General features: G+C 42.1%; 1 protein-coding gene across 2 annotated transcripts in view; it reads left to right on the top strand.

Moving 5' to 3' along the window:
* The window catches only part of CMIP (c-Maf inducing protein), a 137382-nt gene that overhangs the window by 104678 nt on the left and 13393 nt on the right, over nucleotides 1-19311 (top strand). For both annotated transcript variants that reach the window (XM_075433571.1, XM_075433572.1), the window contains 8 exons: nucleotides 1382-1462; nucleotides 4789-4892; nucleotides 5474-5578; nucleotides 6813-7166; nucleotides 15744-15809; nucleotides 16934-16960; nucleotides 17426-17474; nucleotides 18749-18856. In XM_075433571.1, coding sequence (XP_075289686.1) covers nucleotides 1382-1462; nucleotides 4789-4892; nucleotides 5474-5578; nucleotides 6813-7166; nucleotides 15744-15809; nucleotides 16934-16960; nucleotides 17426-17474; nucleotides 18749-18856 — 894 coding nt within the window. The remainder of the gene's footprint in view (nucleotides 1-1381; nucleotides 1463-4788; nucleotides 4893-5473; nucleotides 5579-6812; nucleotides 7167-15743; nucleotides 15810-16933; nucleotides 16961-17425; nucleotides 17475-18748; nucleotides 18857-19311) is intronic.

The raw sequence follows: 19311 nt of genomic DNA, 5'->3' as shown, positions 1-19311 counted from the left end.
GTTCTCAGAGGGGGTGGTTGTTTTTTCTTTTAATTCCTTACTTCATGCCCAAATTGATTTCAGTTTTTGGTCAGCAGCCAGTGATACTGGAACAGTTAATGGTGCTATTATGATAAATAGATTCATATCCATAGTACATCAGACTGCATAGTCCTGATACTCTGTAAGAGTGAAAATCTTCAGACTCCCACAGCCCAGTCTGGGTACAAGAGGTGTCCTACTGCATGTTCTGTTTAGCTAATGCAAAAATCATTGGAGTCACTGTGTTCGGATGAGCTGGTAATGTGATGCATAACTCAGCCCTAATAGTATTATGTCATTGGGTAATGGCAGTGGGAGGATCATAAGGACCCATCCTCTTTCCTGGTAATTCCATGCTTGTGCTGCATTTTGCATCTTTTCCGTAAACTTCTGACTACTTGGATTGCAGAGCTTCTGGATTTGAAAATTAGTACTACTTTTCCTCTAGGCTTGGTTGTGTTTCGGTTCCAAGTCTGCTTAAATTTGCTTACTGATTACTGGGTATACATTTACCAAATGTTCTGGGTGCTGCTTATAATTCCCATCCAGAGTTATTCAGCAGCAGCTTCTTCCTACAGAAGTTAAGTTTCAGAAACTCCTGAGTGTTGCATTTTTATAAGCCAGTCTTAGGGTTATATCTAGCCTCAGACTCAAAGGCACTTTTATTCCTGTTTTTTTTTTGCCTTTAGTCTCCATCAGAGGTGGACACCTAATTGTCTCTAAATGTGTGTGAGTGGAAACAGGTTATGGACTTCTGCTCCTCAGAGATACTCATAACTGAAATGGACAAGGCTAATGAGAAAGCTAATGCATCTTCAAAATTGGCCCTGCCTTGGGTGGGGGGTTGGACCAGATGACCTCCAAAGGTCCTTCCCAACCTAAATTACTCTGACTGATACATTACGATTGTATGTTTTAGCCTGTGAGGGGAGAGTGGCTTGTTGGTACCCTCCAAGATACACCACAGGTTTTTAGCCTGGATCCCAAGGAAGGGAGGTTTGTGCCATTACACTGCCTGTGTCTACGTATCTTTCTGTCCCCAGCCCCTTTTAAAACTGTTGGCAAGTTTAAACCAAATTTGATAAAAGGGGCAGAAGTCCCTAAAATACTATATTCCAGTGAGTTTTGTGAAGGATAGGCAGTAGGGAAAGGAACTTGTGTGGTTCATGAGCTCCCATGGTAATCTTCTATTAGATATCAGCAAATATATAGGAGAGAGCAGTGTCACGAGTACCCTAATCCCAGGAAAGATTAATTTAGCCCTTGGATCTGACTAATCTTTGGATAATCCATGTGCAGACAGAGGAGACCCATCTTCATAATTTCTGCAGCTCACAAAATGACTTGTTGCTCATTACAGCACTGCCGAGAGCGCCCGCGGTCCATGGTTGTGATAGAAGTGTTCACACCGGTGGTACAGAGGATTCTCAAACACAACATGGTGAGTGCATGTGTTACAAGAGCTTGGTCAGTTTGCAGAAGTTTTACTGTGATACCTTTCGTAATTAGTAGTTGCTCTGTTGCCTGTAATGCACAAAGCACTGTGGTATCTAAATCTAACCCCCGACACTGTGAATGCTGCATGTAATTGCACATTGCTTTATAAATGCACAAAAACAAGCATTCAGCAGGACTTTCAAAAGCATCTAAGCAAAGCCATGATTTGAGGAACGTTTCTCTTGGCAGCAGTGCCAGCGTATGCAGCTCCAGCGCTCTCCCACCTGGCTCTTGGCTCCTTATTTACTCACCACATGCCATCCTTGTAGTTATAATGGTTTAAAATCAATTAAATGGCAACATCAGAATAGGGACTTTGTAGATTTTAAGCTGAGGCCCTCAACATTTTTTCTTTAAGACATCCCCAGGTCTCTGGATTTCCGTTTTTCTTTAGACTCATGTCCAATTAGTTCTTACCTAAATTTCCTGGATTTCCTTATACTTTTCTGTTCCTCTTCTTCCTTCTTGTTCCAGGAAACATGTACTCTGTCAGTTTATGACTATTCTCTCCTGGGCTACTTTCTCTCTTCTCATTGCTGATCGATTCCTTGCTAGTGATTGAAATAAATGCTAGGAGACTGCCCTGCCAGCTTTGCTCTCTCTACCCCATATACCAGATTTCACCCCCCCCAACTCTGAAGATGTTCTTACATGATCCATATTCCTTTCCTAAGAGAGGCCTGGGCGTTTGCCAACCCTCCGTCCTTTGTGGCACGTGATGTTTCCTGCCATGATTTTTAAGTTACATAAAGAAATTGTACTTCACAGTGCTGTGGCAGGATAACAAATAAATACGACAAAATATTTAAGGCAGTTGTCTTGGCTGTGATCTCAAGGATGGACCTCACACCTCTGTAACTACACAATCAACTTCTTTTCACTAACTGATATAATTTTAGAGACTATCCACTGTCCTGCTGTGTATAGCATGAACCCAATAGAAAACCCAATAGTTCATATTTCTTGTTTTTACAACAGTATTATTATTTAACTCCTTGAGTTTGCAGAACTAGGTAGAAAGCCCAAAATGGCAAAAAGGTCATATTCCTGGCTCTGTGCCTGCACTCTGCAGACATGTAAACATTTTTGAATATTCTGTAGCGTTCAATGAAATATTCTGTAAATGTTATTCTTGGATTCCGGACTGTTTTTTTAAAGCATCCTGAGCTCTTGAGGGGTCTGAAATAAAATCGACATGCATAGTGTAATGCTTGTATTTGGTTAGCTTCAGAGAATTGGGTATATTTACCATACTTAACATTTGCAGATTGAAAATCAACATGTCTGTACCGCAGTGTGTAGTCAGAAAATTTACGGTGTCATATATTAATTGGAGTGGATTTGGGCACTTTACTGCTCTCCAGGGACTTCTGTACTGAATAGCCTTTTAGAGAATGTGTGTGTGTGTGCGCGCGCGTGCATGTAAATAAAGTTACCCTTTTGGGGACAGTGTTGTTGGCAGTGAACTTCATAACCTCAGGAGGCCCCATGCATTTCAGTGTGCTTAGGGCAGGAGACCTAGCTCTCTGTTCCCACCTTTGCCGCTAATTTGCTCTGTGGTCTTTGCTAAGTTCACGGCAAGTTTTGTTCTACAGTTTCCCACGTGTAAAATGGGGAAACAGTGCTTCATTTATCTACCGTTTTGAAATCTCCAAAGAACAAGGACAGCTTTTTGCAGTGCTGATACTACTGGTTATGTGCGGGACTGGAGACTGTTGTATGCTGAGTTGTCTGGGGAGTGCTCAGCAACCTCTCAGTACCTTTGGATTTCGGCTGTTTGTAGGCTCAGCCCTGATGTTTGAATATAAGCATTACTGGGTTTTTTTTGGTGGGGGAGCAAACAGCATTGATAGTGTGTATTATTCTGTACCTGGTATGGTGACAGGGAGTCATATTATCTTTAGAGAGATATTTTACTTTAGAGCGGTCAGCACTGACGTCCTTTTTATGATCTCTTGGACTTCATGCTAACTTCAGTTAGGACACCTACACGGGTTGAAAAATTTCATAAACAAATTGCAACTGCAAAAGCTATCCTGCAAGGAGTATTGATGAAATTAAATGGCATCGAATGATACACGAAGCACACACGGTCTCATGCCCTCGAACCAAGTGTATTTGCACCTGTCAGAAGGAGTTGTTAGAAGTTTGTTGATTTTAATTGTCATACCAACAGTGGAATTGCCCACAGTCCCTTTGGGTGAAGTTACCAGGTAGCCATTCAGTACTAGCCAAGAGTGACACTTGGACTTGAAGGATTCAAGTATTCACATTTTTGGTAATTGTCTCTGGCTGTAAAACCTATGAGATGTTAATGTAGGTTGTGCTGTTGAAGTGCCTGAAGCCAAAATAAGTAACAGAAGGTTTCAGTGCTTTAGGAGTGTATCTTGCCTTTTACAGACCACCAGTTTGTTACCACTTGTGGCATTTCTTTAAAATTTCAGTTGCCATTTATTTTTTCAGGATGACTCTTGTTCCACAGCCAGCTGCTGGAGGGATAATTGGGAGGACTTGTTTGTCCTCAGTGGGCCTGGTTCACCTCTTGCAAATTTAGCTTTGTAGTTCTGTAACACCTGTGTAATAAGGTTACTCCTGTGTAAATGTGAAGAAATGTGCTGTGGAAGAACACTCACCAGATAGCAGGTTTTAACTCCTTTCCCATCTAAAAATAGTAGGTGATGTGAGGAGATGCAGGATTTCAGTTAGCAGGTGCCTTTCCGACTGCAGGAATTGAAGAACCTCGCTGTTCAGTGCACTTGTCAAATTCACATTGTAGCTGGAGTAAAATCCATGGAGAAAGAACTGATCTCTGGTTTTATACTTGATCACTTACTGATTGCATGTCAAAAAGATTTTCTCTGAAAACCAGAAGAGATTCGATGTCAAACATGGAAATAAAGTATTTTTTTTGAGTTGTGTTTCTAAAAAACTGCAGATATGAGTGGAAGCAAAAATGCAAAACAACAAAGAATGTATTTCAAATTAAAGCTATAAAGCAAAGTGTGCAAAAGAAAGCGCAGGTAGGATTTTTTTTTTTATTAAACATGTCTTGTTTCAAGGTGGGCATGGGCGAGAAAGAATTGGAAAGCACGTCGTTAGTGGGAAGAATGTTACTTCAGCATGCAGCAATACTGTGCTCTTGAAGCTGTTGGCACAATAACAAAGTGAATTTGGTTGTGTTTGAGTTGATTTCTTTTGAAAACCCATAGTTTCAACGTACATTGCAGGCATGTTTCGCCATCTTCACTGAGTCTCTCCCTTTTTGGACAGGATTTTGGGAAGTGCCCTCGGTTGCGACTGTTTACTCAGGAGTATATTCTGGCTTTGAATGAGCTGAATGCTGGAATGGAGGTGGTGAAGAAGTTTATTCATAGGTTAGTTACATTTCATTCATGGCGTATTTATAGTCCCGTGTACATGCTTCGCTGTGTTACTTCTCCCAGCCCTGCTCATCTCTACTGGCTGTTAAGAGTAGCTGGTGCTTTTTGGTACTGGCAAACAGCAAATAAAGTAGAAGAGTCCATGAGGCAATATTGCTGAAGGGGTTTTTTGGGGGGGTTTATTTTGTTTTTTTAAAGCTATTTCTCAAATATGGCTGGAGTTTTCTGCCTAGTTGCACACTAGAAGCAAATTGACTTTGCTGTGCGTACATGCTTTTTATACATTTAGACTCAGAGCCTCTGCAGAGAGATTCCTGTTAACTTTAGACCACATAATGCTCAGTCATGTGTGAGATTTTGGGGAGTCTGTAGAGGTACCACATTGAATAAACTGGGGATGCAGCTTAGCCTTATTCATTGGGTAGGGATTTACAGGGTTAAAATTGCTCTCTGTTATGGCCCTTCTGAAGATTCCCCAAGGTGGTCTGTCCGGTTCTGGCACGGCATTTTGTCTGACTGTTTTTGCCCACAGAAATCTTCCTCACAATGATGTCATCTTGATTTTTGTTTTTCAGCATGCATGGTCCAACTGGACAATGCCCCCATCCCAGGGTCCTGCCAAATCTCGTAGCTGTCTGCTTAGCAGCCATTTATTCGTGTTACGAGGAATTTATCAACAGGTCAGTATGAATTCCCAGCTGACCGCATGTTACCCACTTCCAAACCCATGGCGTCTGTGAACAAGATCGGTGTGAGCATGGGTGCGGGTGTGTGAGAGCGTGTCTTTGTTCTCACTCCACTTATTGCTGGCATTACATGTGGGAGTTCTGGTCAATCACATGCGTGTTTTTGTAGACGTATGACTGTATTTGTTACACTCTGTGTGTTTGAAAACCTGAAAGTTGCTGAATGTTCATTCACTTGTACTCACTATGGCGTGTTTTGAGGCAGTGGGCATGGCAGTCTGTTACTGCACATCTTTGGCTCCCATGCTTGAAAATGGGAGCAGTGCTGGTGATGCACGGAGCTCGGCAGTTCCCGGTACAGAAGGACTGCAAGCTGCAGTAACTTGCAGGATGACGCTCAACAGCCAGCTGCATGCTGATCTTGGCCACAGTTGAGATATTCCTCTAAGGCAGACTGCAGCCATAACCAGCATTTTGAGGCCAACAGAAGATGAGAGCGCTCGACAAGAGTCTCTGAGAATTAGCCACTACCCAGTGTCTGTTTTACTCCCTTTCTGACACATGAAGTGTGTGTTACACCTAAGGCAAAGGGAAGGGTGAGATCTTAAAAGAAGGGGTTGTGTGTAAATCCCTGTGTATCTACAGCTTTGAAGCTGAGCTGGTTTCACAATGCTGTCTCCATTATTGTGGAAAATTTGATACCTGACTTCCAACAAAATAGATGCCGCAGTTCTTGACACACGAGCCAGTTTCCAGTAGACACTGAGGGTTCCCCTCTGCTATATTTCCTGTTTGTTTATGCCTATCTGACTTTCCTCATGGTAGAGCACGGACAGGGGCTGCTTAGTATCCAACAGAAATTCCAGACGAGAGGGCTGCAGACAAATGTCTGGGCATGTACTGTTGCCAGATACATACTTGGGCATGGATTCTGTTACAGCTTTGCACAACTTGGATGGGAAAGTTCACCTTTATACTAAACCGACATGTCATTCAGAGTAATGAAAAGCTTGAATCTTTGTAGGAGAGGGGCTGCAGAGGAGTCCTATGGGAGCCTTTTAAGGATTTTAATTGATTTCAGTAATCTGGTTACACAGAAGAAAGCAGTTTGGTGGCCTGGGGTGAAATGCAGTGGGAAATATCTTGGCTTCTCAGTGTTGTGCCCTCTCTCCTGCTCTCTGCTGTTATGTCTGTCTGTTGAAATTATTTCTTTATTTTTAAAATCCAGTCGAGACAATTCGCCAAGCCTGAAGGAAATTCGGAATGGCTGCCAGCAGCAGTGTGACCGAAAGCCTAATCTCCCCCTCCGCCTTCTTCACACAAGTCCTGACCTTGTCTCTCAGGAGGCCACCTTGACTGAATCCCGACTCAAACCAGTTATTGTCACTTCAAATGAGATCCACGTGGAAGTGGAGCGCAACAACACAGCTAATCAGAAGATGACGGCCAACGTTGGCAATGACAGTGAGCCCAACCTGATTGACTGCTTGATGGTCAGTCCTACCTGCAGCACCATGAGCATTGAGCTGAGCGCCCAGGCAGACAGGATCCTTGGCTGTTATGTTGAAATACTCAAGATGCTGTGAGTAACTATTTTAAACAGCTTTTTGAACAATGTCATCTTAACAATGGGGGGCTTTTCCCACAGGCTTGTCATCTTCAACATCTGTGGCCAGCAAGCTCATGGTTATAAATCTGACCCCAGTTCTAGAGAGTCCAGCGTTTGAAAGAGACATCTGGCACTGCCAGTGTGTTCTAAAAATAGCATTAGGAAGATGAAAATGGAAAGCTTATTTGTACAGTGAGCCTCGGGCATATTACAGAAGACGGGATGTTGTTGCCAGTGGTTTCTGTTTTGTTCTTGCCCACCAAAAAAAAAAAAAAAAGAAAATCCATTTGTCTTCTCCAGGGCTCTTGGGATTGCCCGAGACAGAGCTAGAAAAGACAGGTCTGCGCTAGGCTCAGTGCCTGTGCAGTGATAGGCAGCGCTGCTCCGCTGGCTTCAGCAAGAGCTGGATGAGGTCAGTGTCTTTCAGTTAGGTGTTCTCCCTTCGCATGTTTGTAGAAGTTTTATGGCTTGTTCAGATTTACTTGTATTAGGGTGGAGCCTCTATTTGTCGACCACTTTCTGTGGTACAGTGGACCTGTATTAGTGAATGAATGCTCAAATAGCTTTTACAAAATGATGGCTCCATTGTTTGCTGGGAGGCAAATCCTCTGAATATCTTGAAGAGGAATATAAAATAAAAGTTATTTGGGAAAAGCTTGTTTTTCTCCTGTATAAATGAATGAAAAGTAGTAACACAAAAGGTGGACCGCAGAGTGGAAGCTTATAATAGAAGTGCAGTAAAACAACCCAAAACAACTTTGTTGACTTTGACAGCCAACTCTGCTACTGAGTTGCACAATGTCTTTGGGCAAACTATTACATTTCTACATTAATTATTTCTAAATAATGTAAGGCCCAATAAAGTAATGGTTGTGAACTTTAAAGAGTACAAGACACGGTGGGTGAAATTTGGACTCTGCTGTAAGTCAGGAGCATGTGGCTACACTGAAGTCAAATGCAAGTCTGAGTGTACACTTTCAAGGAGTTAAATGAAGTCCAGCTGCCATGATGGAGGATTTTGTCAAAGTTTTGTCCCATGTTTTTATTTTTTTTCTAAATACATAGTACCAATTTTCAACATAATTCTTTCACTTGCTGCAGAGGTGACTTGCAAATGCATGCATAAGCACATACTCCGAACTGGAGGCAGGACAGGTGGATCCAAGATACTGTTCCCCTTAGATTCTGGATCAGGAACTTGCGGAAGGCTAATTTTTGGTTTTTTCCCTCCTGGCCTAGCTGCTTCTGCCTTTAAAAATGTTTGCATTAAAAAGGCACAGCATCTGACTTTGCTTCATCTGGTGGCTTCTAAATCTTCACGCACCCAGATGCTACATTAAACACATGATGTATTTATTCCCTTCCCTTTGACTTTAGATGTTTTCCGTAAACACTATGAACTCTCTCAGTCCTGATGCTGGCTTGGATGCTGACTCACTAAGCACTGACGGTTTTGGTTTCATCATGCAGCTGACACACAGTTATAAACAAATTCACGAATGGGCATGTTCTTCCTCAGTCTGTCCAGATTTTAAACATTTGCTATGCCAGGTCTCAATTCCCATAGAATTTCCTACACAAAGAACTCTTACTTCACTCCATACCTTAAAATAATGTGGGTTTTTTTAGTGTTTGCCCAGTGAAAATGGGAATCTGTTATTGTTGTCGTGCAGGTTATAGGTGTGGAGCAGCTTTGTGCTCTTTTACAGCTTAGACAATGGTAATTCTGGAGGGTGAAACCCACAGGGTGTGTATAGTGAAGGACCAGCGATACTACAAAGTTGGTGCAACTCTCCTCAGACTGCCTTGCCAGCGTCCACACCCCTGCTTGAGAAATCACAACCTGTGAGAATATAGGGTGGTTTCTCAGGCAGAACCGTGGCTGGTACATGTTGTAGCTCACTGGTTTGGGTTCCCTTCCAGTCCTATTCATCCCGATTTTTTTCAGACCTGAAAGCATTAATGCAGAAGTGAGTTCTGCTCCTGGTTCTGCTGCTGGGTTACTAGGATAAGTCTTAGGTAAATTGCTTCTTTTTGTGCCTCAATTTCCTTATCTGTAAAATATAGGTAAATATTTTGAATGTTGTTTAAACTCTGAAACCAGTGATGGAAAACCATTGTAGAATTACAGAATCACAGAATGTTAGGGGTAGAAGGGCTGGTAGTTTTTAACAAAAATGCAAGATAGTGCTGTTATGATGCCGATTCCTGGGATGCTCAAACGCTTCTTGAACAAAGGCTTTCTGATGCACTAAATACTATTACTATACTTTGAAAACCTGAGAATATGAAGAAATACAGTTGAAGAACATGCCAGTAGGAAGAAAACATTAATTATGAAACAACTGCTATCCAGGAGTTGAGCTCTCAGCGGGCAGCCACTAAAATAATGTTCTTATTAATAACAGTAGTGAGCCAAACATAAATAAGTTGCTTAGCATTGAATTTAATTGTTCTTTTAGGTATCTGACTCAATATCATCATCAAAACAAGAGAGTCACCATCAATGATATCTTTTTTACATAATTAACTTAGGGCAGCAGGGAGTAATTTATTTAGATAGATTTTAATTATTGAAAGTCTAGCAAATAAGAATTCTTAACAGTATCTTCGGCTGAGGACATTTTATTGTTCACCTAACTCCTACACAACACATACTTTTTTTGGGGGAAAAAAGCAGTTCTTAGATTGATAAAAATGTAACAGCAATTAGTTAGTAATCACTGTAATATCTCACTTTTTGCACAGAAGACTAAATGTGCAGATTAGAAAGCTCATCTGTGTGGCTGTTATCATAGCACCAAGAACATCTTTGACCCTTTTTCTAGTGTAGTTGAGTAACAGAACACAGCTGTTGCACGCTAAAGGAAAACAGCAAATCATGGTTTTAAAAATGTTGGCAGATGACCCAAAGTCTGGGCAGGTTTTAAAGGAGACAGTCTCTAGTGGAAAGTGATATTTTTGTCCTGCACTTAAAAGTGAATCAAACTTCTGTGTCAATATTCTCTAATGTGTTCTGGACTCTGATAGTGTTACTGATGCCAGTCAGTGCCTCCTGAATGCTACAAGTATTAAACTGGTGGGTAGAAAACGCACTAAATTAATTGAAATCTTTCTGTTCACCATATTAAATTAGAGGCTCTGAGAGCCGCTTAGTGTTGTCCAGCTCCTTACTTGCGTGTTAATGTTTCAAGTTTTCATTCATGTTAATATTATAATTCATGTTAATGTTAGAGAATTTCTTCTACAGCCGAACTTGTGCTTGAACAGCTGAACTGTGGTTAGAGAAATTCGCAGTAAAAGGGGCCATGTGTCCTCTTCCTTGGACTGGATAACTTCAAAGTCTGTGTGTCACCTGCAGGAACCTACTGATTCCCCTGGCAACACCCAGTGTGTGTGGGGAACACTTAAACTGTGTCTGTAGTGAAATCCAGATCAACAAATAGCAAACTAAGCTGGCTGCCAGAACAGACACCTCTTAGGGAGGCTGTGGCTGTGATGATGTTATGGCGTAAGCTGTCACCCTTCGTCTGTATTACTTTTTGTTTCCATGGATGCCTGTACTGGCAGGGGTCCTTCCAGATGCCCAAACTCTTGTACCGCTCTCTGGGGCTTGTGTTTCTAAAAACAGAGGACTCGGGGCTTGCAGTCTCTCGGCGATAAGACCGACAGCTTTCCAAACGCAAGTGCCCACTGGAGCTTCCCCTGCCTTCTCTGCATTCCCCAATAGGTCAGTGGCATGCTATGAATATCCCAAGTGGATTCTCTTATGTCATGTTTATCAGGGTTGCCCTGGGCTGCTAATATGTTTTGGATTGTTTGTGCTGCACATGACATATGGGCAGGTTTTTCATTTTGGTGAAAGGTGATCCTGGGGAAGGAAAATGTATTATGTTGGCAGGCCAAGAGTGACGATGGCCCAAAGGCAAAGTCACTGCAGTCAGGGATTATTTAATTACTATGGTTGGCCAATGTTCTGGCCAGTCCTCTAAAAAAAGTTTCTGGGTAAGTAAAGCTGTGTGTGGTAGCAGGTGACTGCTCCGACAGCCTTCACCTGCTTGGAACTCTGACCCTCAGCCTAGCACACGCTTCCCGGGAACCCATAGATCGAGCTGCAGGTTGACTGCTGTGCTACCCACCTAAAATTGCAAATCCTGCAAAAATCAGAGCTAGTGAGTACATCAGGAGTCTTTCTCCCCCTCTGCTTTTATTAGGCCAGTCCTGGGATTTAAGCTGTGTGATGAGCATGAGCGTTCAGCCCAGCACCCTTTGAAGAGCTCCGAAAGGAGTCTGTCACAGGCACTCTCCTGAGTTCTCCCGATAGCTCTGTGCTCCCTCCTCCTCCTGGCATGGCCTCTTTGTCTGGCGCATCGAGGTGGTTGTTAACTGCAGCCAGAGCTAATCTATCTTCCTTTCTTTCCCTGCTTCAAACACTTCTGTGTTACAGCTTTGAATGGACCGGGGAAAAAAAAAGGCAACTGTCTGAAATTAAATGAAAGAAGAGTGCAGATGAGATGAGCGCAGACAGAAGGAAGATGTTTTTGGAAAGAGAATAGGTGGGAGGAGGAGAAACACCGTAGGCTTTTAATAAGTAGTTTAGTTTTATTCTTGTGCTATGTTTGTTTCATGTTTCCTAGCTCAGATTGAAGGGATTACAGATTGTGTAGATATTATGTTCGGGTCCTGCTCATGTGACCAAACTTTATATATTTCATAGGAGATGGTTTGCTTTCTTTCTTTCTTCTTCTCCTGGGAGAACAGGCTATGGTTTATTTTCGCTGTCCTCTCACAGACCTGCTTTGCAAATGGATGCCATACGTAACTCCCAGCTTCAGGATAAGTCAGAGAGTGATACTGTCCAATTCTGTCTGTAGTGTTCTACTCAGTCTTAGTCTGTTGCAAAGCAGCTTTTTTCTTCCTCTTGCAATTTCCTTTGAAGATCAGCCATGAAAAATTGATTGGTTCGCATTATTACTAATCACAACTCTCCAGATTGCTCAGGGAGGAATTTTAGTGGTGTAGCACTTAACCTGAGATGTCACAGTATCTAAGCTTCTGAGTGGGTCTCAGCTTTTAAGCTTCTGTTAGTAAAGATCTGTATGTGCTTCATCTCATGTGATGTGAAACACCTTTTAACACCTTTGAATTTCCTAACTCAGCCTTTTGACTTTTGGGTCTCTTCTGCTCAAAAATCTGCTCTTGAAGTTGTTTGCATCTAGTCGTTTTTAAAGTGAAATTGGCTACTGGTTTAGCAGAAATTTCCAAAGGGTATGTATATTAAAAAAAAAAAGAAAAAGAAAAAAAGAAAAAAAAAAGACAAAAAAAAAAAGAAAAAAGGAAAAAAAAAAAAAGGAAAGAAAAAAAGAGTTCTCATTAGACTTGTCAGTTCTTTGAGGACCCAAGCGCCAGCACTGCGGTCCGTGAATGAGCTCTCTGGGGCCAGTGCTCAGGCTGCACCCAGAGGTCGCTTGCGAGAAGTGAGGCTGTGACAGGGAGGGTGAGCTGAGGCTTGGGCAAAGCAGTGATCCCCAGAGGACAGCACTGCCAGACTGCCTGCTTCTGGGGATGTAAATGGTAAGAGGAGAAGCACACAACATTGTGAGTACCGTGATGAGTGGAAATATGGTGCCAGCTCAAAATCAGACTACTGCCTATGGTCTGGACTATGTTCTCATGCCTAACAAATGTAGTGAAACCCAGGCTGTGTGGATCAGAGACCTCTGGCACTTCTCATGCCTGCAGCTATAGATATGTTGCATCATATGTCTACTACAGAGACCTGGTAGGTAAACAAGAGACTTTCAGATGAATCATAGAAACATTAAGGTTGGAAAAGACCTCCAAGATCATCAAGTCCAACTGTCAACCCATCACCATCATGCCTACTATGAATCTGAACACAGGTCAGAGGTCTGTGTCGCTGACCCATTCTGTCCGTAGATCAGAAACAACGAATAGTCTTGTAGAGAGCCTTAATTAATCAAAGCTTTGTTAAAAGAACCCAGAGAGCTCATCTTAGAGGTGCTATGTCAGAGGTTTCCTTCACTTACTGCAGTTTATGTGACAAGCCCCGTCCTCAGGTGTTGCATGATACTCAACTTTACACAAAGACAGTGGAAAAACAACCCCTTGTAATGAAGTTCTGCTTCATGTTTTGCTGTTCTGAGGCACTGAAAAGTTCGTCGTCTTGCACAATTGTTTAGTGTCTAAGCAGATAAGGGGTTTTTTGTGTGGAAAAAACCTTGTGAATCGGTGATCACAAAATGCGCTAACTGCGATGGACTCGTGCTCGCTTTAGATTAGTGTAACGCCCCTTATCTCAGAGTTCCTCCTAATTCAGACCAGAGAACAGAATTTTTGATGGGAGGAGAAAATTAGGCTCAATGGCTTCTAGCGCAACTGGCTTCTTTTTTGGACTACTGTAGCTTCACATGTGCTATGCTTTGTGCCTCAATGCTAAAGATAACAGGGAAAATAAAGAAGTTGTATTTATTAGGGGACTTCGCCAAGACTCTCGGGTGTTTTTTGTTTGGTGCACTGAGAACCAGCAGTGAGATTTTTGCCTGGCCAGTGCTGCCTCACTTGCTGAACTGCCTGCCTTTAAGCTCCGACCTTGTACCCAAGTGCTTTTATGGTGATTTGACAACTGCAGGTGGGGGAGGAGACATCCCCCTGAACTCAACAGAATGTTGTGGTTCTCGGCCTCTTGGTAGAGGGATTTCAGGAAATAACTGGAAAGTATGTGCTAGGACGATCTGGTAATGTGCCCGTGAGAAGGGCAAGGCTACTTGCTGAAGTTGCCTACCAGAATTATAGGTGTTTAGTTTTGTGCTAGGCTGCACCTGGCGTGGGCAAGAAAAGTGTCTGCATTGAACTTGGGGCTTTTGGGTAGCAGTGTACAAGAAGAGCTACTAACCCATCCCACAGTGCTTTTGTACGGCATTCAGCTGGTTTTTAATGTTAAGCTACTATCACATCATAGTTGTTCTTGTGGATTTGTTGCTTGCATGAAATACATTGTTTTTGTAATCTGAACTCATTCTACTCTTGGATAAGTGATAACTGCCTCCCTGGTTGATTTTTACATCATGATTCAATTAAAGTTTCTCTGCATGTTGCTTCTTAAGAATACCCTGCTCATCCACGCAGGTTTCCTTGCTGTCCATGAACAGGCCTTTGTGGACTGTCCAACATCATGTGTATTACTAGTTTATGGAAATCTCTGCTTTATGTGGTTCAAAAATGGATGAGACTTTTGGAAATGCATCTGTCTTATATGTCTCTGGGCTAGAACATTGTCTTTGCAAAAAATGTATTATTTTGGCATGCTTCTTGTGCATATGTTGTCTGTTTCTAATGCTATCAGTAGATACTGTCCGTTTGAGAACATTACACTTTGTTCCTTCCTAAAGAAACACCATGTTTTGTGCCAAGTTTGCACTAGGCTGCAGCCAATAATCTGGCTTTTAAAACTGAAATCCAAAGGGCAAGAGCAGTAAGAGGAGATGGTAGGCTCTTCTACGTTTTCTTCTGCAGACGTCCCCAGGGGTTTCACCCCATATGACGTTTACTACATTTACTTCTGTGTGTACTCATTAGTATTAACAGCAATGAGAGTGGCGTAGCGGGCGGTGCTGGGGGCTGGGCTTTGGCTGGTGTATGCTGTATTTTGAAGGAGAGGGGTGGCGGAGTGTAAAGTGCCATTCCTGCGTGAGAAGCTGTACCTGCTTCACCCCATGTGCTCAAGCAGCTGGCGTTCTGCAGGTAGATCGAGATGAAATGCTGCAGATTAGTGTGCACTGACCAGTGCATGCCGTAAAGCAAAATGTTCTCTTTGTCCTAGTTCACATCAACATCCCCTTATGGATGGCTCCTTGTAGAAGGACAGTTCTGTATGTTGACAGCAGAAATGAAAACAAAATGCATCAGCTGGGATCTGTGGTGCTAACACAACAGAGAGGAGACACTTCTTACAGGGTCCACTGGCCTGAGCTCTCAGCTGTGATTATCCTCATCTGTCCTCTTTCATTCTTAATAATTTTGACAGTGCTTTCTTCCCTAGTCTCTTCCCTCACAAGCCAAGAGCTTTGTACTATTTAAACTGACCCATTCCTTTGTGCCAAGGTCAAAAATGGGTGTGTATGTGTGTGTGTCTGTTTTTACAAATGGGTTTATGTCTTACAGAAAAAAAAATAATTCCAATTAAATGCAGAGCTGTAAATAGCAATGGCCTGGTAATTGCTGTACCAACTTAGATGAAAGTATTACTTAGTGACTAAATGTCAACAGGTTTCATAAACAGCAAATGTCTTTAAGTTGACATAAAGAAGGCCTCTCTGGAGGTCATTGTAAATACCAGATTTATTGTGCCTCAATGGAGAACGTGCTGAAAATGGAAAGGGAAATGTCACCGTAGATCTTTAGAGTGTCTCAGTAAAACAGAAGGGTTGTTGGTGCCTGCAGTAAAAAGCTTTTGACTCCCTGAACAAAGTATTGACAAACCATATTCAATATATTTGGTGTCTTATTAATAAAATGTTCACGTTTCAGGTCAGACTACGATGACTGGAGACCAGCCCTGGCCAGCTTGCTTCAACCTATCCCATTTCCCAAGGAGTGAGTTTGCACTGTCTTAGTATTTACTGGGTTATTCTTGTTACTGTTGTTTTACGAGGGAATATAATGTCAGCTAAAAACTGATGGTAATAGGAGCTTTGTGCCTTTGGTATTGATTTAGAATGTAGAGTTGATTTTGGCTGATGTGGAAGGATGCAAAGACTTCCCCATCGTCATCTTCCTTCTGCATTACTCTAAGACGATCCTGAAGAGAAAAGTGGTTAGCTAGAGACAGGCAGGCAAGAAAGGAAGGAAAGCTTGTGAGGAGGAGAATAAAGTAAGAGATTTAGTGGAGGACGATGCTTTAATGGCATCACAGAGACTCGTGTCATTTGTATTTTGCATTAAATGAAGAAGCTACCCCATGCATCAGCCAAGCTCCCTCGGAAACCTATTAATGAACAGTAGTGTTTATAAAATGCAGACCTCCACAGACAAACATTACAACCTATAATTGTACAATTTGGTAGCTTATCACATCCCCTAATGACCTGATGTCTTGAATCAGAGGGGTCTAATCCTCCGTGCCAGGTTACCTGGGCTACAGCGAGAGCTTGGAGATAGGCAACAGAGACATCATTTACCTAAGTCAAACGTGAGTCCTGGGGGGAGGTGTAAACCATACCATGATGCAAGACACTTCACAGAATGACCATTAATTGCTTTACTGATTGATGGTGTTAAGTAGTTGTGACCATACCTTAATTGCATTGCAATTAAAGAATTCACAAGGCTCTTGGAGGTAGCCAAAATTCTGTTTTTAATTATGTAGCTGTATTGTAAGTCTTTTACTTACTTTCTTCTGACCCAAAGCTCCCACTGACGTTAGTCAGAGCCTTGTCTAAGACAGGACTCAGGAAGAGCTACAAAATTAGTTCCAAGTGGTTTCCACCACCACGCACCCCAGCACCTTCTTCCCCCCCCGCCTTTCATTTTTTCTCTCCCTAGAAAGGATACTTTACCTGATTTTGTTTGGAAAGATTATTCTTTTTGTCTTCTGTGCTGCAGTTGCTTAGCAAATCCTTTTATTGGAAAGAACTGAAAAGTGGTTGTTTGGTTTTTGGGTGTGCGCGTCCCCTTCTCTCAAATCTTCATATTCTTCTGTTTTCTGTTCTAAATTTTAGGGCTCTTGCACATGAGAAATTCACAAAGTAAGTTTGTGGGACTTGTTTGTTTTATTAAAGGGAGTAATTATTTAAAATATTTGTACTAGTCAATAATAACAATGATGCATTATTCAATATTGTGCCTCTAATGTTTTTTAATCTGTGACAGGCTGTGAAAGTGTTCTGTTAGCAATAAGAGATGTAGTTTTCTTTGTAATTTACTGTGATGGCAGGAGCCCAAGGACTAAAGACACTGGATGCTCTTAGAATTTACAAACCAGACTGTCACTGCACAGCTCTGAAAGCTTTTCTAGACTATAGTGAATAGACCCTGTCCTTGGCAATCACTTTTAGACCTCATATTTCCTTCCTGTGGAAGCAGTGCAACTTGTTTCTCTCTAAAGTGCATTAATATCTATGGTTTAAGGTGTAATCCAAGAGAAAGTTGTCATTTGTGTGAATACTACAACCAGCAACTGCTTATTCTTGTCTTTTTAACTTCTTTTCCAGGGAGCTGAAATATGTGATTCAGAGATTTGCGGAGGACCCAAGGCAAGAAGTGAGTTTATTACCCGGTTTACACGGAGTACTAATTGGAGGGATTTGCAAGTACACTTGTTGGGGAGATCTCTCGTTAAGTAGTTTGTTTCAAAACATGGTGTGGTTTTGCTGTGCTTAAGTGTCTTAGCGAGTAATAGCCACTCAGGGCACACGGTCTTAGTATGTACAGTTTCTTCCCTTACGTATAAACATGTGTTGTGACCTCCTTGTCTGGCATCAGTTAATGTCCTTGCTCCACACTAAACTGGAACCAGCAAGGTATTCCCACTCTGTTGAATCTCTCAGAGCTTTTCGTCTTCTGTACAAAATAGGGAAGCAAAATCCATGGATCCATACAGCTTACAAAATAACAGGTTTTATTTAGCTGCATTTCAGTTACGTTGTGTGAAAATGACCATAATTCTCATGAATTAGCAGCAGAAAGGAGGTGGGAGGTGCGTTACTGGAATGAGTGCATAGCAGTACCCTCGTTGGAGGCTGACTGCTTCATAGCTGTGCATGTAGGTCATTCAACATCATCAGCTTTGGCTGAGTCAGAGGGAACCTCTCATCTGCACTAATTTTTGTTACTAGCATAAAGGGAAGGAAGCTCCCCCAAACTGTGGGTGAGGAGGCTGTGTCATCATCATGAAAAAAAAAAAAAAGGCTGGAGTATGACTCCTCTGTTAAACTGTGGGACCAGATATAGTAATCTCTGCAGTGGGCCAAATTTAGATTAATGGTTGCTCACTGGTGCCAGTTCTTCTGTGCAACTTCTCTCTTACATATCCGTGTTGAATTTTCCTTGTGCACTTCTTTCACCCTGACTCTGATCAAGTTTGATGAGAGCAGGAGTAATAAGAATTTTTAATGATTGGAATGAGCAAGCCATCAGCCACTGCGTTTGGTATGCAGGTCACACCAGATGTTGGGAGGATGGAGGGAAAATGGCAGAAGCTCAGAAATTTGCGGGGGTTTTTTTGGTTTTTGATCGTTGGGTTTTTTCCTGATTGAAAGAAGCCATTCTAGATTAGAGCCATTTTGTGTTTGATTTGTGTAAAGGGAATGAAAAAGGCCATGCAATTAGCGATGATACAGCTTCCCTCCTTGCTTATACTGAAAAAAATGGATTCTGTGAGTGGAGACTTGCGTGCAGCTCTGTAGAGCAGAATATGAACCATGAAATTTCCAGCAGTCCTCGGTTTTGCAGTTACTTCTTTTGGCCCAGTGTGGGAGATGCTGGTGATTATTGGCAGGAACTGTAACCTTCCCCATGCCTTCACTGTTTGGCAGGTCCACTCATGTTTGCTGAGTGTGCGGGCTGGCAAAGACGGCTGGTTCCAGCTCTACAGCCCAGGAGGAGTGGCGTGTGATGATGATGGAGAGCTGTTTGCCAGTATGGTACGTGTCTGCAATAATGTGAGTTTAGTAACTTTGCAGTAAAGCAACTAATGTGTAGTTGGCAATAAGGAGATTTACTTGCTTTTGTCAAAAACCATGGTTCTGTAAACCACAAGTGTTCACCAGGAAATCTAAATCTTTTCATCACCAAATCCATTGAGCTTCCTTGCAGTCGCAGTTTGATTAACGTGTTAGCTTTCTCTTTTTGAACTTTGGCGTGTTTTTTCACTGGTAATATAATGCACAAACCAAGTATGTATAAATGTGTGTGCATATGTATGTATGTATTTTTGTATTTATCACAACACATATGTTTGTGTGTCAGTACAAAAAACTCGGAGAATACAGAATACTGGCAGACAGGGGAGACACTGTTATGCACATCCACACCTATAGTTTTCATTTGTAGACTACCCTGGAATTTAAAAAGAACAGTAACATTGAATTAATCGAAG

The sequence above is a fragment of the Opisthocomus hoazin genome, chromosome 12 (assembly GCF_030867145.1).
Source record: "Opisthocomus hoazin isolate bOpiHoa1 chromosome 12, bOpiHoa1.hap1, whole genome shotgun sequence".
Classification (NCBI taxonomy): Eukaryota; Metazoa; Chordata; class Aves; order Opisthocomiformes; family Opisthocomidae; genus Opisthocomus; species Opisthocomus hoazin.
This window is presented reverse-complemented; position numbering and strand designations above follow the sequence as displayed.